At 58.7% G+C, this 22,362-nt stretch overlaps 1 protein-coding gene across 1 annotated transcript in view; it reads right to left on the bottom strand.

The window, feature by feature from the left end:
* Positions 1-256: 256 nt before the first annotated feature.
* The window catches only part of LOC105698941 (protein split ends), an 89,321-nt gene continuing 67,215 nt past the window's right edge, over positions 257-22,362 (bottom strand). The window contains exons 3-14 of the mRNA XM_023432379.1: positions 20,614-21,133; positions 19,903-20,571; positions 19,641-19,821; positions 19,247-19,538; positions 14,248-18,640; positions 11,561-13,983; positions 6,919-11,395; positions 6,661-6,774; positions 6,460-6,573; positions 5,384-6,139; positions 5,120-5,278; positions 257-5,044 (exon numbers count right to left, since the gene is read on the bottom strand). Coding sequence (XP_023288147.1) covers positions 4,916-5,044; positions 5,120-5,278; positions 5,384-6,139; positions 6,460-6,573; positions 6,661-6,774; positions 6,919-11,395; positions 11,561-13,983; positions 14,248-18,640; positions 19,247-19,538; positions 19,641-19,821; positions 19,903-20,571; positions 20,614-21,133 — 14,227 coding nt within the window. The 3' untranslated portion in view covers positions 257-4,915. The remainder of the gene's footprint in view (positions 5,045-5,119; positions 5,279-5,383; positions 6,140-6,459; positions 6,574-6,660; positions 6,775-6,918; positions 11,396-11,560; positions 13,984-14,247; positions 18,641-19,246; positions 19,539-19,640; positions 19,822-19,902; positions 20,572-20,613; positions 21,134-22,362) is intronic.

The following is a 22,362-nucleotide window of genomic DNA, read 5'->3' as shown; positions in this document are numbered from 1 at the left end:
TTCCTTCAAATTCCTTGCGAGTTATCAAATCCAAGTACAACGAACAATCCGCAGGTAAATAAACAAACTTACCACGACCTCCCCAACATTTCAGCCTCGCAAGACGAGGAACGCATCAACAATTCGAGTAGACAATTTTGTACAGAATCAATACACCGGAACAAATCAGTAGAACCGAGTATATTCAACTACACCATCGGAGAAGCCATTCCTGAAACGCTCAAAACGAGAAACCCGATTAATTAAGAACACCCTCTAGATCTTTTAGTCATAGTTATTATTATCATTATTATCCATATAATTACCAATAACTACAGTAAAACACAAAACAAAAGATGTGATATCTGTACATTCTCCTTACGCGAGTAAACATAAACTTTGTATACCAGTAGCCTAGAATAGGAAGAAACTAAATCATAGTATTCACAGATATTTTACAAGATAGGTAAAGGCGCGACGAGCGCATACACTGCGCGATCATTTTCCCGGCCCCGAATCGTTTACACCGTTTATATCACTTATAATATACCTCGACTACGACGCGAACGCTACTTTTATAGCCCACCTACCGGAAACGCATTTCTCCCCTTTCTCTACTTCCGGAAACTCGCCCGACGTGTCGGGCAGTGTATGCGCCGAGGTCGGCCGTCTCGCTTACTCGTTACTCCGTAATCTATGTATATGTATACGCTCTCTATACCTCTCGCGTTACTTCGCTCGCGCTCGTTTACCCTCTAGTACTGTACATATGCACAACGTATTCTTTTACACTGTACATGCACATGCTATCCGCGAAGTATCCTCTTACTTTTTTTTCCCCCTTTTACGCAGGCTTAATGCTAGGTTTTACTTTTGTAGGGACGTGACCCAGGCTGGCCGACACTCGTCTCGCTTAACGCATCCGTCGGACTCGTGAGGAACATTCGACATTTCGTTTACACAATGCGTCGGGCATCTTTGGAACGCGGATGGACAACGGAAGGCCTTCTACCGGTGCGAAGGGAGGGAAACCGGACGACTCTCCTGCGGGCCGATCTGACGAGGGGACCGATCGTCTTCGCAGGTTTTTCCTTTCTCCTTTTCGGAGCGCCTTTCTTTCCTTACTACTTTTCCCGTGGACCTCGTCCACCGTGATTTGCCGAGCCGATTTGTGCCACTAGAACTACCGGCGGATTTCTTTTCTACAGGATGGCCCATTTGAGACCAGTCATTTTTACTGGTCTGGTAGTTCTAGTATTAAGGTGGTACGAAATTCATGTTTGGGGGGTTTTATGCAACTTTTCGCCGAACTAGATGAACCTTATCGTTTGAAACCTTACCACGGGAACGCGGATGGCCTAAATCTCCGTAGAATCGTTTGTTTAATTTCGAATTCAAAGAATTACATTTCACGAGCATCGGGAATTTGTACCCGGCCTACATGTTCACGTGGTCGAATTTCAAAAGTGTCGTTACACCCTGTTTGAGGAAAAGTTTTCTCAACAATTAACCCTTGGAATGCCATTTTCATAGCACCTTAAACGCTCGGCCGAAAAACCCACGAGACGACCCGATCACGTCATAAGGATGGTACATTAATGGGTCTTCGCTCGTTTGTAATCTGTCCAAAATAATTACAGATTTTTTCCTTGCCCCAGAACCAGGAGGAAGCGGCTCATTGAGGATTCGATTTGCGAAGCAGCGGCTGCGAGGGAGAAGAGTCCACAGGGGAAAGAAAATTACTAAGCGCGGTCAGCAGCGTCACGATGAGTTCCGGAATAAAAAAGAAAATATAACTTATAATCTTGTCATTGCGTGCACGCTTCTGTCATACAAGCGAAATATGACGAGTTTTCTTATAAACGCCTAGCCTATACTTTGCAACTATTTCGTAAAGATCCGGAACGGTCATCGAATGCGTAAATCGAGGCCAGTTTCGATGACGCACCTGACCGCCATATTATTAACAATTTCACATCTCCTGCGTAAGAATAAGTCTCTCGCAGCCGCTCCGTTTCCCCCTTTACAAAACGTTTCTATCAAAACTTTAGAAACCCATCGAGCGATTGTTAAATAACAAGAAACAAAAATGGCGTTCTCCCCTTTGCGTGGGCCTAAAAAAAAATGAGTCCTCTCTCTCTTTCGAAATTCATAAATAATTACAAACGACCGAAGCCACCAAGGTTGCATACCAGGACGCGCAACGTTTTGGGAGGTCCTGCCATCGGGTTAAATTTAACACTCCTACACTTAACGTCGAGACGGCATCGCGAGGTAGCGATCCGAAGCCAGTCGTCGACCAGGCAATACACCTCCGCGCGTCAGACGCAGCCCATATGATCGCGTGATAAATTAGAAATAAAATTAAAGGAGAAATTAAAATATACATAATCGCGTAATCCTCGATTAGAATCCCCGAAGACGACGGGTTTCGGAGCGCAGCCCGAGTCCGCCAGGACGATCGCCGTTTTCCTAAACGCGAAGCGGCGCTCGAATAGAAACGGAATTCCGCAACGCCACCTAGTACACATCAAGAGATACACACCTCGTCCATCCCGAAAAGTCCTTCGCACTCGAGGTCCTTTTCGTTACTTCTTTTTTGTTTTTGTTTTTTTTTTCTTTGTTAAGTTTCATTTTAATCTAGAGCCCGCGCTCTAGGCGCGTCGGCATAACAATGTATAGTAGTAGGTAGTTGCTCGATACGTACTGTATATACTTTGTCAACTCTCTCGGGGACATCTCGGGCGACACGGCATAACGTTTTTGCATTATTCTGGTTCCTATACACGCAAGCGCATTATTATCCTGGACACAATTCTAAGGGAATCCTATATACGAGGCCCCCCTCGGCGAGACTCGCCCCGGGTTTTCTTCGTTCGGTTTAACGAGTAGGGATGGAAGTGCAGCGGCATCAACGGACAATGAGATCGATCATACTCGGGCGGCGGTATGACTTTCTATGAGCCCCGTAATGCGCGGCCCGGTGTCACTCTTCTAACTAGCCCGTATATTAACTTTTAAATATAATTCATAGCAGCAGTAGTAGACATAACAATAGTAGTAGTAGTAATAGTAGTAGTGGTAGTAGTAGTATAGTAATAGTAGTGGTGATAGTGTAGCGATGGTAGTAGGGGTGATAGTGGATACCGTTTAAACGGAAACAGAGGGCAATAGAGGGGCGTGTTAGTACAGGGGTAACAGAGGTCGAGGATGTACGCCTGGAATGCGTGTAAAGGGAAGATAAACGCCCTCTCCAAGCTCCACTAAATTTCGAATGGACCTCCAAGACTTCGAGTGGATTTCAAGCAGAAATTAAAGAACGCACCAAGACCGATTATTTCTGTAATCTTGACCAAATTGGAATTTTCAAGAAAAAAATTAAAATGTCAACCTGGCGCAAAGAAACAATTGGCAGTATCCGTGCGAAAACGGGTGGTTCCTAAAATGGGGAAGTGGTCTAACGGAATATTTCCTTTGTCAAATTAGGTGGGAAAAATTCGCCGCAGGGGCTCAAAGTGAAAACAAATGGAATCATTTTGTACCCTACTCCTACGTACCGGGACAAGGTGTACGCACTCCAGGTGAACACGAACAAACGGGGTGGGAACAACAGCAGCGCGAAGGTGGCAACGTTAGCAATTAGTAACGGCGATTAGTAAGCCTCTCGGTAGTAGGTAGTAACAGGGACAGTGGTAGAAGTAGTAGTCGCCATAAGAGTAGTCCTAGCGATAACGAACGCGAGAACGATGACCGTGACGAGAAAAATCAAGGATGGCGATGACGTACCATTAATAATTAATATTACAAATCTTTATAATGTACATAGCGCTAGATATAATATGTTACATCCTGCTAAGGAGAAGTGTATAGTACAACGGGGGTAGCGACGCGTCTACGCGGGGCGGAGGGGATCCCTAACTCCGGGGAGCGCGTTAACTGGTCTCCGCGTGTGTGTCTTCTAGGTTATTAAATTACTCCTCTAGGTTCGCTAACGAGCATCAGCGGAATCGGCAACGGCAACGGCGACCCGACGGCCGTCCTTCCTACGATATATAATACATAGGTATTTATATAGAGCGGTATTATACAAAAACACATCACATATCGCGCGCGCGTTCGACCAGACACGGCCTCATTTATGTTTTCCATCATGTAGATATATATCGTTAAATAATTAAAATCACAGTAGTTATGCCCTCGCTGGCTCACTTAATCTTTACAGTATTAACGTCTATGCCTTACAAAGTAATTCGTGTATAAGGTAGGTGTGTACGTGTCTGTGTATGTGTGTCTGTGGGTGGGCGGCGGAGCACGGCCGCGACCGCGCGCACCATCTCCAGAGAAGCGGGTGGTGGACATCGGTACCTCTCTTCTGCTCTACGTTCGCGCGGCACTGCTATATCTTATGGGCGTGTACGTGTGCATATATCAGTACGTATATACACACTCGGGGTGTTCCGGGTTTTCTCGAGGGCTTCGGGGAGGAGCCCGTGCGCGTCGACGCACTTGTCGGGGAGACCAAGAGTCAAGTCGGTCGCCCCTACAAATTGTCTGGGCTGGGCGCCCTGGGAAGGGCTCAGCCGGGGAGAGGAGGGCACGCCGAGGATCTCGGGAGCTCGACGGTGCCGGCCCGTCCCTCGGGCACGGGGACCTCGCTGGGCGCGATCGGCAACCTCACGCAGATCCAGCCGGCGTAGGACCGGGTCGGTTCTCCATTTGATTGTCAGCGATGCAATCGGGGGACTACTCGGGGAGTCCCCCGCGGGTCCGGGTTGAGTCGCGGGTCGGTTTCGCCGCGCGTCCGGGTAGGCCCCAGGAAGTCGCCGATGGACGCGACGAGGCCTCCAGGAGGCGGCACTGGCCCGGCCGGGGGTCCACTTGGGAGTCCCCCGGTCTTCGGGTCTACGGAAGATAAGATCCAACGCAGTATCTCTTCTCAGACCGTGGCGATGACGATGAGCAGGTGCGCGATCTCCGCGACCCGGTGCAGGAGGTCCGGCGCGATTCTGGCCAGGCTCTCGTTTGCAAAGTCGCACGATGGGAATATGTGCACCACGTATGCCGGCTGTAAAGCGTACGGTGTTAAATGGTAAGAGATAAACTGAACGTCCTTCCTAAACAAATCGTTCCGGGTACGCACCTGCTGCGAGCCAGGCGCGGCGATGTTGACGATCCCAGCAGCCTGCTTCTGTTGCAGGTATGTGATGAATCCAGTCTGGAGATTCTTGCTCTGCTGCAGCACATCCAAATGGTCGCGACCGCAGGGCAGGGCGAGCAGCATACAGTGCTCGTTGTCAGTCTGAAATTCACGATGGACGGGAGTTTAGGAATGGGCAGATCTTTCATCTACAGAAAAATCCACCGGTGGGAAGGACCTTATCGACGCAACTCGTACGTAACTCACCTGCATCTTCCTGGCGACACCCTCGACCTGAGTTTGCTCTAGTCGCATCCTCTGGGCAATCCTAAGGGGAGGCGTGGAGCCGTCGTTGTTGCACGGCAGGCTGTCTCTGGCGACGTTGGGATTGCCGAAGACGAAGTGCATCTGCACCGCTGCCTGGTCGTTCTTCAGCGCCAGAAGACCTTGCCACATGACCGGATACCTCTGCAGTAGCATCAGCAACGAGTCTGCCTGCGGAGGTACCTGGGAAACATGAGGCGGGGTGGCGACCTGGTGCTTTCGGGGTGGTCTGTCCGGGGTTATGGCCCTGTCGGTGGGTGCTTCGCTGCCAGCCATGGGGTATTGAGAGCGCAAATGAGCAGGCGGAGGCTCGTAATATCCGCCTCGTGGTGGTCCCGCGGGTGCACCACTCAAAGCGGTGTTGTTCCCGGTGTATTGGGGCGGTAATCTGGTTCCGCTATGCAACATGTATACTTGAGCGACCTGGGGGCTGTCAGTAGTACGGTCCTGTGGGGTCCTGGTGCCACGTCTTAATTCTAGCGGGGGACTGTGACCCTCTTCTCCGGCCGCCACGGTGTCTAACTTGGGATCCAATGGTAGGTGAGGTGACCTGGTGCCCGAGACGTGATAGGCTATTCTAGGTGCCGTCAGGGCTTCCTGGTGGGCGCGTAGGTACTGGTACTGAAGTACCTGCTGATGCATATAGTGTGCTGGTATCTCTCCCCGAGCGAGACCTCCATAGTGGTTGACAACATCCCCCTGCGATGAAACGAAAGAGGCCATGATATTAATAATCGGTTCGGAGCGATAATCATTTAACTGTAGTTCTTGACTTAACTTTTCAACTGAAACTTATGTGACTTATATTTATACAATGGCTTTTACTCAGGTGTTCCAAGGATGATTACCAAATACTTATCTCTCCTATGGGATCACAGTCAATGTATATTTCAAAGTTAGGATTTCTAGAGCCACTCCTGGTTAGAAAAGTACTTGTAATAGATAATGCGAGCTTCTAAGTGGCGAAAGTCATTCATGTATTTTCTCTCTACGCAAAATCCGAGCTTTGGCGTGGGTACCTGAGGAGCATTAGCGTGATGATGGGCAGGTGGGGGCAACGGAGGACTCTGGGAACGATGCGGAGGAACCAGTCCGTACTGACTCCCAGGTGACGGAGCAGCACCAGCGCCATGCTATCGAAAACCAAGCAAGGTTAGTCCTACTTCTTTCCAACTCAAAATAAAAACATTAAAGTTAATCACTTCTTCCCGTTAACTTACAAGAGTCGCCTCGTAGTTGGATATGGGCACTCGACCTTGTGGACTGGCTGTTGGTACCATAATGCACCCGGACATGGAAACTTCTACCTTGGGAGGTTCCATCGTTCCGGAAATCTGGAGGAATACAATTATCATGAGTAAGATAAAATTAAGAATCAGAATTTAATTCCAACAAATATCTCTTTATGAGAAAAAATCGAATACTAAAATATTTCTGGTTTGTAATCTAGGGGAAAAAAAGTGTCGTGATCAATTCACCTGAACTTGGGGCTTCGGAGCGGCAGACCTAGAGCAGCTGCCTCCAGTGACCATGGCTTGTGGACCAATAAGATGAGACTGAGTAGGCGGACTCGCGGCATTGCCGGTGATGATGGGCGAAGCTACGGCCTGCAAAAGGTGCGCTTTCGGATTCAGAGGATGCGTCTGGCCATTTACGACCTTGAGGGCAACGGGTTGCGGGGTGACCTGATGGATCCTCTGCGCAGGAGCGACGACGGTCGGAACGTTGGGAGGATGTACGTTGATAGGTAATTTCTGAGGGTGACCGATAATCGTAGGTGGTTGCGCCTGCGGATGAGGATGAACCGCCTGCTGTTTGGCGGCCTGAAGAAGATGCTGTTTGGGATTGGGAGGAACGGCACTGCCGAGGACCGGCGACATGGGCTGGCCTTGTTGCAGCTGCTTCCCAGTGCCCGGAGGCTGCTTGGTACGTGGACTGAGGCTCGGAGAAACTACTCTTCCGACCGGTATCTGGAGGTTCAAGCCCTGGATGGTCGGGGCGGGTTGTTTTCCCACGTTCTGGACGACGGTCTGACCGGGCACGGTGGTCACAACTGGTTTGGTGACAACTTGTTGCGCTGGATTGGCCAGTTTGCTGGCATTCAGGACGTGAGCTTTCAGACTCGTAGGTTTGGTCTGCGAGGAGCAGACGGAAGTTTGCTGCGTTACCACCAAGACACCGGTGACCGGTGCCGAGACGTTGGTCACGCTGGAAGCTATGCTCGCCGTCGACGTGGACAAGGTGGCCGTAGAAACGACCGCCGTCGTGGAGGCGGCCTGGATAACCAGGGTAGGAGCGACCGAATGCAGAGGAAGCTGCGGCCCTGGAGAACGCGGCTTCCCGCCCGGTATCGATGGTGTTTGCCCCTTGGCCTCTATGACAGGAGACGGCTTTTCCATTGGCTTCTTCTCTTCCTGCGCCTCGTGGACCTGGCAGGTTCCCTGAGGAGCCAGCCTGGCTCGCGAGACATCCCCGATGACGGGACCGGCAGCTAAAGGAGCACGCGAATCCGTTGTCACAGGCCTGGTCGCTAGACCAGCACTCGTGGAGACTGGTATGTACTGACCTTCCTCCGACTCGCGCATCGGTATCAGCATCCCGGTGACCGGGTCTATCAGGGTCATGGGCTCATGGGAGGTGGGCTTCTGTGCTGGCAAGGTCCCACCCTGGCCAGTCTCCTCCGCTATCTTGACTTTAATCCCGTCGTGCGTTGCAGGTTCCTTCTTGGCCGGCTGTTGCGACCTGTGCACATCTTGCACCTCGCCAGGCTTGGCGAGAGTCGGCGTCGACAAGGTCGAAGACCCTGAAGACGCGATCGGAAGGTCCCTGTTCTTCTCCTCGCCACTGTCGTCGTTGTTCTCGGAGGCGCGTCGCGCGGCCTTGCGACTCCCTCTGGACGACTTCCTCGGCTCCGCCGAGGCGTTCGCCAAGGATGAGCCTCCCGTCTGCAGAGTATTGGTCACGCCGGGGATTGGCTGCGCCTGTCCCGAGAGGACCGACTGCTGGGCCATCCTCAGGGTGTTGTTGTGCCTGGTGCTCCTCCTGGTCGCGTGGACCGCCGCCCCGGTGGCGGCCGCCTTGTTCACCGCGGAACCGCGGACGACGTACTCGATGACGTCGTCCACGGTGCTGCGGCTGCCGTCCTTTTCGGCGAGTCTCCTCGACTTCCGGGTGTTCGCCGCTGGCGAGACGAACTCCTCGGGCGGCACTTCCTTGACGGCGGCGACCGGAGCGACGGCCTGCGCGTTGTTCCCGGCCACGTTCGGCCCTGGCGATTTGATGGTCAGGATGAGTCTGGGTCGGCCCGCGTTGTCCTCTTCGCTGTCGTCGTGGAATTCGTACACATCGGCTGGCAACTTGCTCTTCTCCTGGTGCTTGTTACCCCTGGTGGTCCTGCCCCCACGTCGATGAGCAGCGTTCGCCACGTTGCGTCCTCCTCGTCTGGTCGTCATTCCTGCACCGGCTGCTCCGGCGTTTCCGGCCCCACGACCGGAGGCGGCACCGCGACGCCCCTTATTCCTACCTCGACGCGTCCTGGTGGTCGAGGACGACGTCAACGAATCCATTTCACAAGTCTCTACGCCTTCGTCGTGGTCCTCGCTGGAGAGACTTTTCTTGTGCTCGGCATCGGCGTTCTCCGCGTCGAACCAAGACTCCGCTGGCTCGATCTTGATGGTCTCCTGATGGTCCCCGTTCCGGTCCGCACCCGGACGCGACGCCTCGTCGTCGCCATCGCAGAGGGCATCCACCTTCTTAATGACGCTTTCGATGTTCACCTCCTTCGCGGACCAGTAGTCGCTGTCCTCTTTGCTGTCGCTGGGGTCCTCCTTCATCGTGTCAATGGCCAAAGGATCGGTGTTGGGCTCCCGAAGATGGTCCAGGGTCTCTTCATCCAAATCAGCATCGTCAGGCTTGAACTCCTGCTTGATGTCCAAATTCTCCGCCTTGACGGTCACGACTTCGTCCTTCACCTGCACGATAGATTCCTCCTTCACAGGGATGTTCTCTTCCTTGACGTTAGCCTTCTTCTCGACCTCTTCAGGGTTCTCTTTAACCGATGGTGGTACTTCCTGTTCCACCTTGACGGATACCGTGACCTCGGTCGACGGCCTTCTGCCAAGAACCCTGGACTCCTCTTTCTCAATCGTTTCCTTCTCCTGTTTTACCGCTTTAATTTCGGTGTCTAGACTAGGCTTTGGCTCTTCGGCAACTTCCGCAATGTCCTGAGTTTCCGCTGCTGGTCTCACGGGTGGAGTCAATTGCATAGGCTGTTCGTGGTCGCTCTGAAGGTTCTGAGTCTGCTCGACCTCGATGGATTCTTGCTTCACGTGATGTTCGGGTGAACTCGAGGTCGCAGGTGGTTTCGTGTGACCTGGAACACCTTGGATCGAAGTTGGGGTTAACGGGGGCAGAAGATGATGCGGCTTGCTCGAAGGTACACCCTGGGCCGCGGTGACGATCTGACTTGGCACCGAGGTCACGACCTCGGTAATCGGGCACTGAGCCGACGAGACCGGAGAATGTGCTGCAGTGATCGGGGTCACCGATGAAGAGACAGGTACCACCGGAAGCGCAGCCTTGTGAACAGCCTGGGTGATGTTGACCCCAGGATCCGGCGACCTGAGCCCTGCGGATGGCATCTTATGGACCAGATGTGAGTGTCCATGGGCAACGATCACCGGGCTCGGCGTGGAAGACCTGGAGACCTGAGTCGTGGTCAAGAGCTGATGACTCTGAAGCTCCTGCTTTTGCCTAGGCGACGCCATGTTCCCATCGGGTATGGAGACGGTAACCAACTTCTGGGCCCTGGGGGACGGATGGCAGCCTTCTTCGGGTCCAACGTTACCGCCTACGGCGACGTTTACGATAGAATTAACGGTGAAACTCGAATTAACAGCAGAGGAGACCCCGCCAATAGCGCCGCTGGGGACGACCGGGACAGCCACGGCCTTGCCAAAGACAGGAGGCGTGACCGTCCTGGCGCTGATCTCTATCTTCGCCGTCTCCGGAATGTAGGTAGGCGGCTGATTAGGCGAGGGCACCTTCGGCGAGGTCGAGGCCTTGCTGACAGGCTCCGGGATGACCGCCGAGGACAACTTGGGTTCCTCCAGCCTCTGAGAGGGCAGCTCGTTGGAGTTCACCGGAAGCAGGGTCTCTATGACGGACTTGACTGCCACGTCCCTAGCGACCTTGATCCCGCTTCCTGGAGCAAGAGGTGGAACCGGCATGTAGGGTCTCGGAGGAATGCTCAAGGTCAGTGGAGGTAAACCTCCCCGAGGGTAATTCGGAGCCAGGGCACGCATCCCGGGTGCATGTTGGATCACCGGCTGCTGGCTAGCCGCAGCTGTGGAGTAAATCTGCTGGGCGGTGACATCGGGTCGATGAGCAGAGATGGGGACGCTGACGGGGATCCTGGCCGGTGGTGGTGACGGCTTGCCTCCGACACTTGGGCTGGACACCCTGGGACCCGGGGCCGTGGCCATCCTTGACCACTGTCCATTGGTTGGAGACATGGGCTGTGGTATGCGTGGTGAAAGCTGGCCAGGAACCATCGGCGACACTCGAGATGGCACCAACGGGGGCAAAGGTGCCTGGTTAGACGTGGACACGGAGCCCGAGGTCAGGGCGTTCTGCACTCTGCAGGGCGGCATCTGGCGCACCACCTGAGACTGTGGAGAAACCGACAATCTCTGGTACAATGGAGGTTGCGGTGGCTGTTGAGGTTGCTGAGGAGGCTGCGGTTGTTGCAATTGCTGGAGTTGTTGATGCACCTGTTGCTGGCCAGTAGGACTGGACAACGCCGAGGGAGTTGGTGCCGGTCCCACGGGGGGCGTCGACGGAGGCAAGGGCGATGGCAAACTTGGTTTTGGACTTGCGACCTGCGCCACCACCCTGGGTGCCTCGGTGACGACCGGCACTCCGCAAGTGACGAGCAACGGCGCCTTGTACTGCGTCAAAGGTGGTGGTGGTAATGGCGGTGGCGGTGGCGGTGGTGGCGGCGGCGGCGGTGGTGGTGGTGGCGGTGGTGGCGGTGGTGGGGGTGGTGGTGGAGGTGGTGGTGGCGGTGGTGGCGGTGGTGGGGGTGGTGGTGGAGGTGGTGGTGGCGGTGGTGGTGGTGCTGGTGGTGCGGATGCAGGGGTCCTGTCGCTCTCTGAAGTCACCACGATGGTGGACGATGACGGAGAGGCAAGGGTATCTGCCGGTGCTGCCGCTTTAGTCACATCCCTTGACTGCTTGTGACCATTTACACTCCAAGAATGGGCGATGACAGTAGCAGGTGGACTGCGTGTCTTGGCCGTGGCGACGACGCTGGTCGGCGTCGAGCGCACCTCCAATGGCGGTTTCTCTGCTGACTGAGGCGTCTTCGCTCCACTGGGGGCCTTATAGAACGACGGGATGTCCGGCGTCTTCGGGGGCTGAGTCAGGTCGAAGGTCTCGTAGTTGGGATCCTCCTCCGTGTCGGTGTCTATTTGCAGGTCATGCTCGCTTTGGGGAGTGTCGGGCTTTAGGTCGGCCTCCACTTCAGCCTCCGGTTCCTGCTCGGCCTCGGGTTCTGGCTCCGCCACCGGCTCCGATTCGACTTCCGGCTCCGGTTCCGGTTCCGGCTCTGCTTCCGGCTCCGGTTCCGGTTCCGGCTCGGGCTCCAGTTCCGCCTCGGTCTCGGCTTCGGCCTCCCCGGATGCGTTCAGACTCTCGACCGCCTGCTGCATTTCTTCAACGTCCTCCTCGGGAGCTTCGGTCGCAGGACCAGCCGCTCCGTCAGGTTCCGTGGCCTCTTCGTCACCTTCATAGGAGAAATCTTCCGTAGAGCCGCCGAAGGTCTCCTCGAGGAGGGCGGCGACGGCGTCCTCCGTCTCTTCCTGAGAGATCACCACCCTTGGTTTATCGACTTGCGGCGGGGGCGTCGTCGGCGCCGCCGCCTCCGGCTCCTCCCTTGCGCAGGACCCCCTCTCGGGGTCCCTCCTCTCCTCGGGCACGGAGATGCTCTTAACCGCGTTCTCGTGAATGGTCTCGTCGATCTCCGTCCCGAAACCAGGAATGAACTTGTCCTTCTTCTTTTCAGGCTTGGCGGGAATGCCGGCGAGTGCTTGCGACGCGACCCCAGAAACAGCGGTGGGCGCGATCTTCGGGATGGGACTCAGAAGAGCGTCACGCGACGCCGGTAACCCGGACGCCGGCGACGCCGTCTTCGGATGGATCTGACCAATACTCCTAGGTGGACTGGGCTCATCCCCAATGAAAGGCAGCGTCCCGGCGGCAGCCGCCGCCGCGGCCTTCTCGTGATGATGGTGGTGATGGTGGTGGTGGTGATGATGGTGATGGTAGTCCTTCCTGGCGCGCTCCTCCTTCGACTTCTTGCGCTTCTTCTTCTTTTCCTTAATCTTCTCCTGCACGGCGGTGGGCGCCGCCGTCTCGACGCTGTCGTTGTCATCGGTGAACCGGAAGACGTCGTGGTCCCGCTCGTGGATATCCGGACAGCCGCCTGCCGACTTCGGCGAGACAGGATGCAAGCCCAACAACTTCGCCTCTATCTCGCGTCCCGCCTCGGCCAGGTCGACACTGTCCTCGTCCTCCGGCTGGTGGCGACGCTTCCGCTCGGCTTTGCGACGCGCCCGGTCGACGTCGATCAGCGGACTGTGGGCGCCATCGCTATCGGACGCGTAAGAGTTCGTCGCGGGCAAACTACCGAGCCGATCGAAGAACGCATTCGGCGCCTCGTCCACGTCCGAGATCGGCCCGAAGATGTCCTCCATCCTCTGCGAGTCCCTGCCTTCCTGGCGACCCAGACGCTTCCTTCGGGCCTTGACCTTGTCCTCGACGGTGCGTTCGCGACGCTTTTCCTTCTTGTTGCGTTGTCGCTTGTCGGGCCTTGCACTCTCCTCGACGCCCTCGGCGATGTTGGTGCCGGTGGGCTGATTCGCCGTGGAAGTCGGCGTCCCTGGCGTAGAGGGACTCGTCGCGGTCGTCGCCGCGTCGCTCGCCGCGGGCGACGTCGCCGTGGACGTGACGGTCGTCGTCGAGGGTACCGCTGGTCTTGGGGGCGGCGGCGGTGGCGGTAAGGATGGTACCGGTCCCGCTGCGCCTGCACTCTCCGTGGGTGCTGTAACCGCTGCAACTGCTGCGATCGCTCCTGCTCCTGTTGCCGACGCCGTTGCTCCTGTCGCCGACACCGCCACCGCCGCGGTCGCCGCGATAGCGTTCGCCTTGCCTCGCGGATGCTCTTCCGAGGTTTCTACGGTCTTGGAGGTCGCCTCTTCCGGCACCAAGCTCTTCTGGCGCTTCTGCTTCTTCTTGTGACTCTTCTTCCTTGCCTCCCTCTCGTGGTTGTTGACCGGCCGGTTAGCACCCCGGAACGCCGTCGCGCCGCTCGTCCTGTCCTCGTCGTCGGAGGTTCTCACCTCCTCCTTCACGATGACGCTGCGCGCATTGTTCATCGTCGTTCCTCCTGACACCACGCTCGTCGGCTCCAGGGGATGGTGCTTCTCCTCCGTGTCCGCGAAACCCAGGTCCACGTCGCATTCTAGGAAATGTTCCGTCTTCACCTGGAAACAAGACACGCAAGAGTTACATTTATTGCGGGAAGGAGCGTTATGAATTAATTTTTCAAGCGAAACTTCTTTACCCGCGATGTGGTAATTTCACAGAGCCTTTATGATAGGACGTCACGCAGGATATTCATGGAAAAAAGCGTCGCCAAGGAGCGAGGCTTACCACCGATTTGGAATTTAAGTAAGAAAGAGTCTAATGCACAGTATGTGGAGTAAGATTCGCCCGAAAAAAATTTGTAGAATGAAAACTATGCAAACCTTGCGCATCTTCGAGCCGAAGGCGCCGACCTCTTCCTCCTCGCTGGTGTCGGAGTGAATCCTGGACCTCGAGCCCTTCCTGGACAAGGACTTGGCTCTGGCGGAGTCGGACTCGGAGGTGGCCTCGTCCTCGGTGAGGGCCTTGCTGCTGACGGAATCGCCGTCCCAGCTGGTGCTCTGCTTTTTCTCCTCGCGCCTAGCTCGACTCTGCTTGAGCTGCGAGAATTTGTCCTTGAGTCGGACCTGCCGCTTTTCCTCCTCCAATTTCTGCATATTTTTGGTAGACCTGGCCTTGACCTTGTCGTACATGCTGATGTAGGCGGGCTCGTCGTCGACGATATCAAAGATGGAGTGCTTTTTGGGTTCGTCGCTATCGGTGTCGGTAGCTGAGGGATGCCTGAGGGCCTGCATCTCATGGGTCGAAAGGAGCCCATCGTCCAGATCGCTGTGATGATGACCATCGCGAGGATGGTGCTGGTCCGCGGAGTCGTTCCTTTTAGACAACTCCAGCCTGGACAGGAACTCCTTGTCGGGTTCGCCATGGGCCACCCTGGGGCTGCGCTCCCTGGCGTCCTTGTCCTTGTCCTTCTCGGGGCGCTCGAGGCGGTTCCGCCTGCTGCGCTGCTTGTCCTTGCCGGAGTCTCGACAGTTCTCTCTGGCCAAGTGCTGATGTTCCTTCTGCAGCGAAGGGTGCTGCTCGGGGGAGTCCTTTGCAGGGTCGTGCTGGGTAGCGGCGATGGTCTCCTTGACCTCTCGGCTCTCCCGGTTGTCGCGGCCGTCGCGGCTATCGCGGCTGTCGCGACTGTCGCGACTGTCTCTGCTGGCGCGATGCTCGGTGCCGCGGTGCTTGCGATCCTCCGATTTTCGGTTCTGTCTAGGTCGGTCCTTGCTCTCCCTGCGGTGCTCGGTGGAGACCCTCATGCGCTTGGGCTCCTCCTCGGAGGCCTCCTGCGAGGAGCACCGACGCTTCCCGGTGAGCGCCGCCGCGCCGCCCGTCGTCTGGTGGTTGGTGGTCCCGGAGGAGGCGCCGGTCGGCGCCCCCGTGGGACTGGAAGTAGCGGAGCCCGGGACTCCGGCCGTCGCGCCGAGAGTCGCCGGCGACGCCGCGACCGTCAGAGTGCTCGCAGACGCCGGCGTCGAGGGCGTTGGGACGGACGCCGGCGAGCAAGGACGGTGGTTCTCCAGGGGCTGCTGGCGCCTTGGGGTGCCCTCTTCGCGGTCCCTCTTCTCCTTGTCCTTGTCCCTCTCCTTCTCCTCCCGGTCGCGTCGCCTGTCCTTATCGCGCCTCTCCAGCTCCTCCCTGTCGCGCCGTTCGCGGTCCTCCCGCTCGCGCCTCTTCTCCCGGTCGTGCTTCTCTCTCTCCCTCTCGTCCTTTTCCCTCTTCTCCCTCTCCTGTCGTTCCCGTTCCTCCTTCTCCTTCCGCCTCTCCCTCTCCAGGCGCTCCTTCTCCTCCCTCTCGCGCTCGCGCTTCCTGTCCCTCTCCAGTCGCTCCTTCTCTTCGTTCCGCTCCCTCTCTCTGCGACGTTCTCGGTCTTCCTTGTCTCGCCTGTCCTGCTCCTCCCTCTCCCTCTGTTCCTTCCTCGCGCGCTCCTTCTCCTGTCGTTCCCGTTCCATCCGGTCGCGCTGCTCCCTCTCGCGCCTCTCCCTCTCCTCCCTCTCTCTCCGTTCTAGTCTTTCCTTCTCCTCCCGTTCCTTCCGCTCCTTCTCCCTCCTCTCCTTCTCCTCGCGCTCCCGCCGTTCCCGCGATTCCGCCTCTTCCCTCTCCTTCCTCTCTCTGTCTCTCTCGTGCTCCCTCTGTTGTCGTTCCTCCTTCTCCCGTCGCTCTCTCTCCTGCCGTTCGTGCCGCTCCTTCTCCAGCCTCTCGCGCTCCTCTCTTTCCTTCCTCTCCGTCCTCTCCCTTTCCTCCCTGTCCCTCCTCTCCTGTCGCTCGCGCTCGTCCCTCTCTCTCCTCTCCCTGTCCCTGTCGTTCCTGTCGTCTCTTTCCTTTCTCTCGTGCTTGCTTCCTTCCTTGGGGTCCTTCGCTTCTCTGGGGTGCGTTTCCGCCTCCGCGTTTCCGCTCGCTGCGCTCGTTTCTCCACTCGCGGGAGGGTTCAATCGGTCTTCCTTGTCTTCGCGATCCCTCCTTGTCGCTGTCGTGATCGCCTTTTCGGCCTCGAGGAAGTCATCCTTCCTGGACAGCGACCTCCTGGTGGCGCAGTCCTTCCCCTTGCCGTGCCTCGACTCCCTGCCGGTGTCCTTGTTGGTCTCCCTGTTTTCGCGGGGGTCCTTGCTCTCTCGGCCGTTCAGGGTGCTCGCCTCCTTCCTCGACCTGCTCCGCGTGGCCTCCGTCGAGGAGGTCGAGGACGTGGAGGAGGTCGAGGACAACGAGGACGACGAAAGCGAAGACGAGGACGAGGACAAGGAGAGCGACGACATCGACGAGACGGAGGAGAACGCCGACAGAACGGCGCCTGTCGACGTCGCGGTGGGCGGATGGCAGCCCGTCGCCGGGATGGCGAGGGGTGTCGCGACGCTCGGCGTCGCGGACGTCGACGCGCCGGCCGACGCCGTCAGCCCGGGCGGGACGTTAGCTCGCGTCGTCGAAGCGCTTAGGGAGCCGCTCGCGCTGTTGGTGGTGGAGCTTCCCACGGGTAAACCACCGGTGCCGACGCCAACGCCGATGCCGGGGATGCCGCCGATGCCGGCGGCGCCGGCCCCGCTTGAGCCGATCACCGGCAGGGTGACCGGCGGCAGCTCGGGGCTCACGGTCTTCAAGGAGGCCCCGGGCGTGATCGGCGTGGCTGGGACCGGGTGCACGCAGTTGTGGACGATCCTCGAGTCCGTCTTTAGGACCGGCGACAGGCTCGGGATGGCCGAGGGCAGGGTCGTCGCGACGCCGCCAGTCGGCTGCATCGGCGGGTGACTAGGAAACGGGTACTGCAGGCAGACCTTCCCGGTGCAGCCGACGAGGCTCCCGGTGCCGATCATGGAGCCGACGCCGATCACGCCGGTGAACTCCCGGGGCTCGTACTTCTCGCTGAAGTTCTCGAGGCGCTTCGAGTCCTCGTCGAAGACGCTCCGCTTGGCGAGGACCGACTTGACGATGTCCGAGGGCTGGACCTCGTGGAGGTCGAGGTCGAGGAGCTTGTGCCGGAAGCGAAACCGCTCGGTGGCCGAGGCGTCGAGCTTGGCGAGCGCGTCGCCGCCGGCGGCGCTCAGGGCGCGCGAGCCGGACCACTTCTCGTACTTCTCGTCGAGCGAGCGGATGCGCTCCTCCAGGCTAGGTGACTGGGGCGCGGTCTCGCTGTCCGAGCTGGTGGGGCTGGGGCTGGGATGCCGGGGCGGCGGCGAGGCGGGCGGCTGCGGGGCCGTCCGCGGGCTCGCGGCGTTCGGGATGCCCGCCACCCCGGGCGGGCTCGCCAGCTTGTTCGGGCCGGCGCCGACCGAGCGGCCGGTACCACCACCTCCGCTGTTCATCATCTGCGCGGCGAACCTGGGCAGGGGCAACGAGAGAGGGCCCTCGTGGCTGCGCTCGCGGAACCGCCTCGGCTCGCTAGGCACCAGGTTCTCGGGGCGCTCGTCGACGAGTGGCGTGCCGGGCCTGGAGCCATCGTGGTGCTCGTGGTGCCGGCTCGCGGCGTCGCGACGCCGCTTGCACGGGCCGGCGCCCCGCGCCTCGCAGCTCGCCCTCCTCGGGGCGTGGTGGACGATCACCTTCCCGTCGCTGACCCTCCTCACGTCCATCCCCTTCCGGCCGGCCGAGTGCGCGGTCACCAGGAGGTTGGCAATCTCGGGCTCGTCGTCGTCGCAGAGGATGGTCGCTCCCTCGAGCTTGGCGCGCTTCTTCGGGGCGAAGCCCTCGTCGCCGCTGCTGTGGCACTCCTCCAGCTGCTCCAGCAGGTGCACCCGCTCCTTCTGCAGGTGTCGGATGTCCGGGGGCGGGAGCAGCGGCGGGGGCGGCACCGGGGGCTCGACGCTCGTCACGACGCTTTGCACCGCGTGGCGCCGCAAGGACGACGGGGGTGGGCAGTCGTCCTCGGCGACGATCTTCGTTTCGCCGATAACCCCCGGCTCGTAGTCGTCGTGGCTCGCGCCGCTGCCCTGGCTGAACTCGTCGTAGGCCCGGAACCGGCTGCGCGCCGCCGGCTCCCCGTAGTCCGCCTCGTAGTACGGGTCGGCTTGGTACCGGCTGCGCCCGCTGCGCGACATCGCCGTGGGGTGCGCCGGACTCGCCCCAGGAGTTCCGCCGCCGCCCGCGCCACCGCCTCCGCTGCCACCCCCGCCGCCTCCTCCACCGCCGCCGCTGCCGCTGCGCGAGTAGCTCGCCGTCCGCGCCCGGGGCGGCGTCTCATACCGGGCGAACCTGCTACCCGCGCTCGGCACCGTCACCGACGACTCGAAGCTCCGCTCCCTCCTGAAAGAGTTCCCAAGAGAACGCTCGATTAGAAGAACCGAACATCGCCGTGGCGGCCTGCCGACCTGTCCCGACGATTGCGAGTGCATTCTTGGCTCGACCCCCTTGCTCCCGGAGTCGAGGCTCCAGGTGTCGAGGTCGTTACGAGGGCGTATCGAATCGATATACCCGAAACACGTTAGGTTACGTTACGACTGTAATAAAGTAAATCAGAGAAATATTTTCCTTCGATTCTCCCCTCCTAATCGGGAGGGCGCAAACGGGCACGGGGGCGTCGTTCGATTAAATCCGACGCGTACCCGGCGGAGGTACATTTTCTAACGCCACGCGGTAGGAGACGTTTACGCTCGCGTCCTTATCGGCGCCTTATCGCTAGGTATACCTTCCGCGAGATCGTAAGACCAGTCGCTCGGCGCCCGGTTCCGGAGGTACGACTCCGAAAGGTTGGGGCGCCTGGGAATGCACTCGCATCGGTTCAAGGGAGGCGGAAGGTCGCGGGCCAGGAGTAAATCTAAATTCGCTACGAACGATTCGACCTACGAATCCTCTCGAACGAGTCATTGGACGATAACGGTAGCCACGTGGGCTGGGTTAGGGGATACTCACGCGACGTCGAAGTTGGCGGCCGGGGAGGGCCTGGAATCCCAGGGCTTCTCCCCGGGGACGCCCTGTCGCTCTAGGTGCTCGTAGAAGGCGTCCTGGCACTCCCTGGACGCGAAGTCGACCTGGAGGCGGCGCCCGCGGAGGGTGGCGCCGCGCATCTCTTTGACGGCCGCCTGGGCGCAGCTGATCTGCTCGAAGAAGACGAGCGCGTGGCCGCGCTCCCGGTCGACGACGACCTGCGTTATCGGGCCGAACTGGTGGAACTGGACGTTCAGGTACTTTTCGGAGACGCACTCTGAAACGCGACGAACGTCGTGAGTCGGATGCCTCCCGGGGCGGGAGCCACCCCCGGTTCTCGGGGACGACCGGGCGAGTCGGCCACCCGGAGGAAGCGTACCTCCGATCCCGTCCACCCAGACGCAGGAGGTGGGCATGGACTTGCCGAATCCCAGCTTGAGCCGGTTGGCCCCTAGGTGCTCGCCGTCCATGGACCGCATAGCCTTGACGACGCTCTCGATGTCGGAGTACTGGCAAAACGCGTAGCTCGTCGAGGATCCTTGTTTCTTCACGTCGATTTCCTGCGAAAGCAGACCAAGTACCGGGTGACGAACGGAGGAGGGTCGGAGATAAAGTGGGCGGGTCGTCGCGACGCTACTCACGATAATCTCGCCGAAGGGCTCGAAGTGCTTCCTGAGTTCGGAGGCGGGCGTGTCCTTCTCGAGGTTCCCGATGAAGAGGGTGCGCGTGGCCTTGGGGTGGTACTCGTCCAGCTCGGCCTCGTACGGCCGGAACTCGTTGTCCTCGACGTCGTAGCCCTGGTAAGGGGCGACCTCGATCTTGCACCCGAAGAAGAGCTTGTCGTGCGAGACCTCGAGGGCCTTCTCGACGTCCTCGGGTTTCTTGAAGCAGACCAGGGCGTACCGGTCGCCAGCGGCCCCGACGACCTTGACCCAGGTGACCTTGCCGTGCTTCTTGTACTCGTGGTAGAGGCCGTCCTTGAGGGAGGTGTCGCTGCTGCGGGCCGGCAGGTTGCGCACGCAGATGGCCAGAGGTCGGCGGTCCTCGGAGACGGCGGCGCCCCCGGGGCCGCCGCCCGACCCCCGGCGCGGCGAGCTGCCGGGGGAGGAGCTGCCGGCGGCCGTGCTGCTGCCTCCGGAGCTCCCGCTGCGGCTGCGGCTGCGGCTGCTCGTGCTGCTGGCCGAGCGACTCGAGCCGCTGGGCGAGCTGCTGCCGCTCCGCGATTTCCTGCGCTGCTTCTTGTGCTGTCGAGGGGCGCCGCCCGCGCCGCCGCCGACCGCCCCCGCGGCCGCACCCGCCTCATCCTGCTGCTGCTGGGCGGCCGCGGCCGCCGACCCCGTCGCCGGTCCCGCCTGCTGGTAGCAGTCCCCCGAGGGCGTCGCGCCCGACTGGCCCACGGAGGAGGAGGACGAGGAGGACGACGAGCCGTATCTCGTCCCCGAGGACTCGTAGCTGGACCACGCCGTCGGGGGCAGGCTCCCCCGGTGGCGGTCTAGGTGGGGAGGCGGGGGCGGCGGGCCCCCGGGCCCGTAGGGCCCCGCTCGGGGGTACAGCCGGTCCCTCGCTCTCGTCGACGTCACGTGGTACCCCCCTGGAGGGGGAGGCCGCCCGCGGGGCAGGTAGCCCCCGGGCTCGCCCCCAGCGTCCACCGCCGCGACGCCGCCGCCGCCCGCCACGCCGCGGCCGCTCCTCTCCCCTCGGTCACCCCGCTCGCCCCCGTAGAACCCGCCGTGGGAGCCGCGCGGCTCGAACGCCTCGACGCCGACGCCTCCGCCGCTGCCACCTCCGCCGCTGCCTCCGACGCCGCCGACGCCGCCGCCGCTGCCCACGCCGACTCCGGATCCATGATCGTCCCGGTCCCGGTCCGCGCTTCTGCAACACCGCCCAATGCGTCGTCCTCAGCTTGTTACTCCCTCTTACTCCACCTCGGGCGTCGCGACGCCGAGCACCCTCCTCGCGAACGAGACGATTGGAGAGATCGAGGTCGGGATATGTTCTACTAACTTTCGGAGGAATGGCTTTTGGGGCGGCGAAGAGTGCGTATATGTATCATTGGCGCGGATGAAAGCGTTCGGGCGATGCATGGTCTGATTTGTACTCTTCCTTTCGATTGCGAGGGATAACGTGGAATAATAATTGCCCGCCCCGGCAGAGAGGTTAGTTTCCCTCGGCTATCGACCTTGCGGTTTTTTTTTTTTTTTCCTTATCGTTTAAATAATCGCGATTCCTGGAACCGTATCTCGAGAAAAGGAGAAAGATAAGAGAGAAATCGAACGGTCCGACCAGTCGAGACCTTCGAGTCGAAGTGCCCGTGGAGAGGGTGATACGATTTTCTGAAATATCTCGGCACACCTCCAGATCGGCGCTCCGAAACGCGGAACAATTGCCGGGACGATTGTTTCGACATCGACGGCGTTATCGGAGAGATTTGACGAGATGTCGTTCGTCGTGCCCGCGATAACGGAATCCGTGCGACCTCGAGATGGCGCGACCGATCGATGTCCAATGTCAACAGCTTTTGGTTTGCTCCCCGTTACGAGCCGAGGTAGTTCGGTAGCTCAATTTTCGGCCGGGTAACCGATGCGATATTTGCCAAGAGAGTTTTTACAACGTTGCCGATAGCTGCACGAAAATGCAGGAACCTGAGTAAGATGCATGAATATCTATGCGCCATGCGTGAGAGAAACTCGAACTATTCGAAAAGTGAACTCGACCTGGACCATTCGGTGAAATATGTATGTCCAAAAGCTTCGAAAAACTAATCCCCAACGACGTCGCCCAGTCATCGGATCGTTACTCGAGAAAAGTCAAACCCCGAAGGTGAGTAAACAGGAAACTCGCGCAAATACGACGTCGAAGTCGACAACGATCAATTTTTCGTCTCTTCCCAGTGCCAAGTATGGATCCAACAAGGACACCCGTCGCCTTCGTTGAAAGAAAGTTCCGGTTAATATTACCAGATACGCCCAATTAAAAGATTTCCAGGTATCATCCACAAGAAACTCTGATTAACGTGACTAGGAAATCCATATTCCCGAAGTCTGGTTGAATGGTTCTCTCAATCAGATTCTTAAATTACTCGATAAATTTCTGGTAAAAAA

Source organism: Orussus abietinus, unplaced genomic scaffold (genome assembly GCF_000612105.2).
Source record: "Orussus abietinus isolate OABI.00-Male unplaced genomic scaffold, Oabi_2.0 scaffold296, whole genome shotgun sequence".
Classification (NCBI taxonomy): Eukaryota; Metazoa; Arthropoda; class Insecta; order Hymenoptera; family Orussidae; genus Orussus; species Orussus abietinus.
Note: the sequence above shows the minus strand (reverse complement) of the source record. Positions and strands in the feature narration are given on the sequence as shown.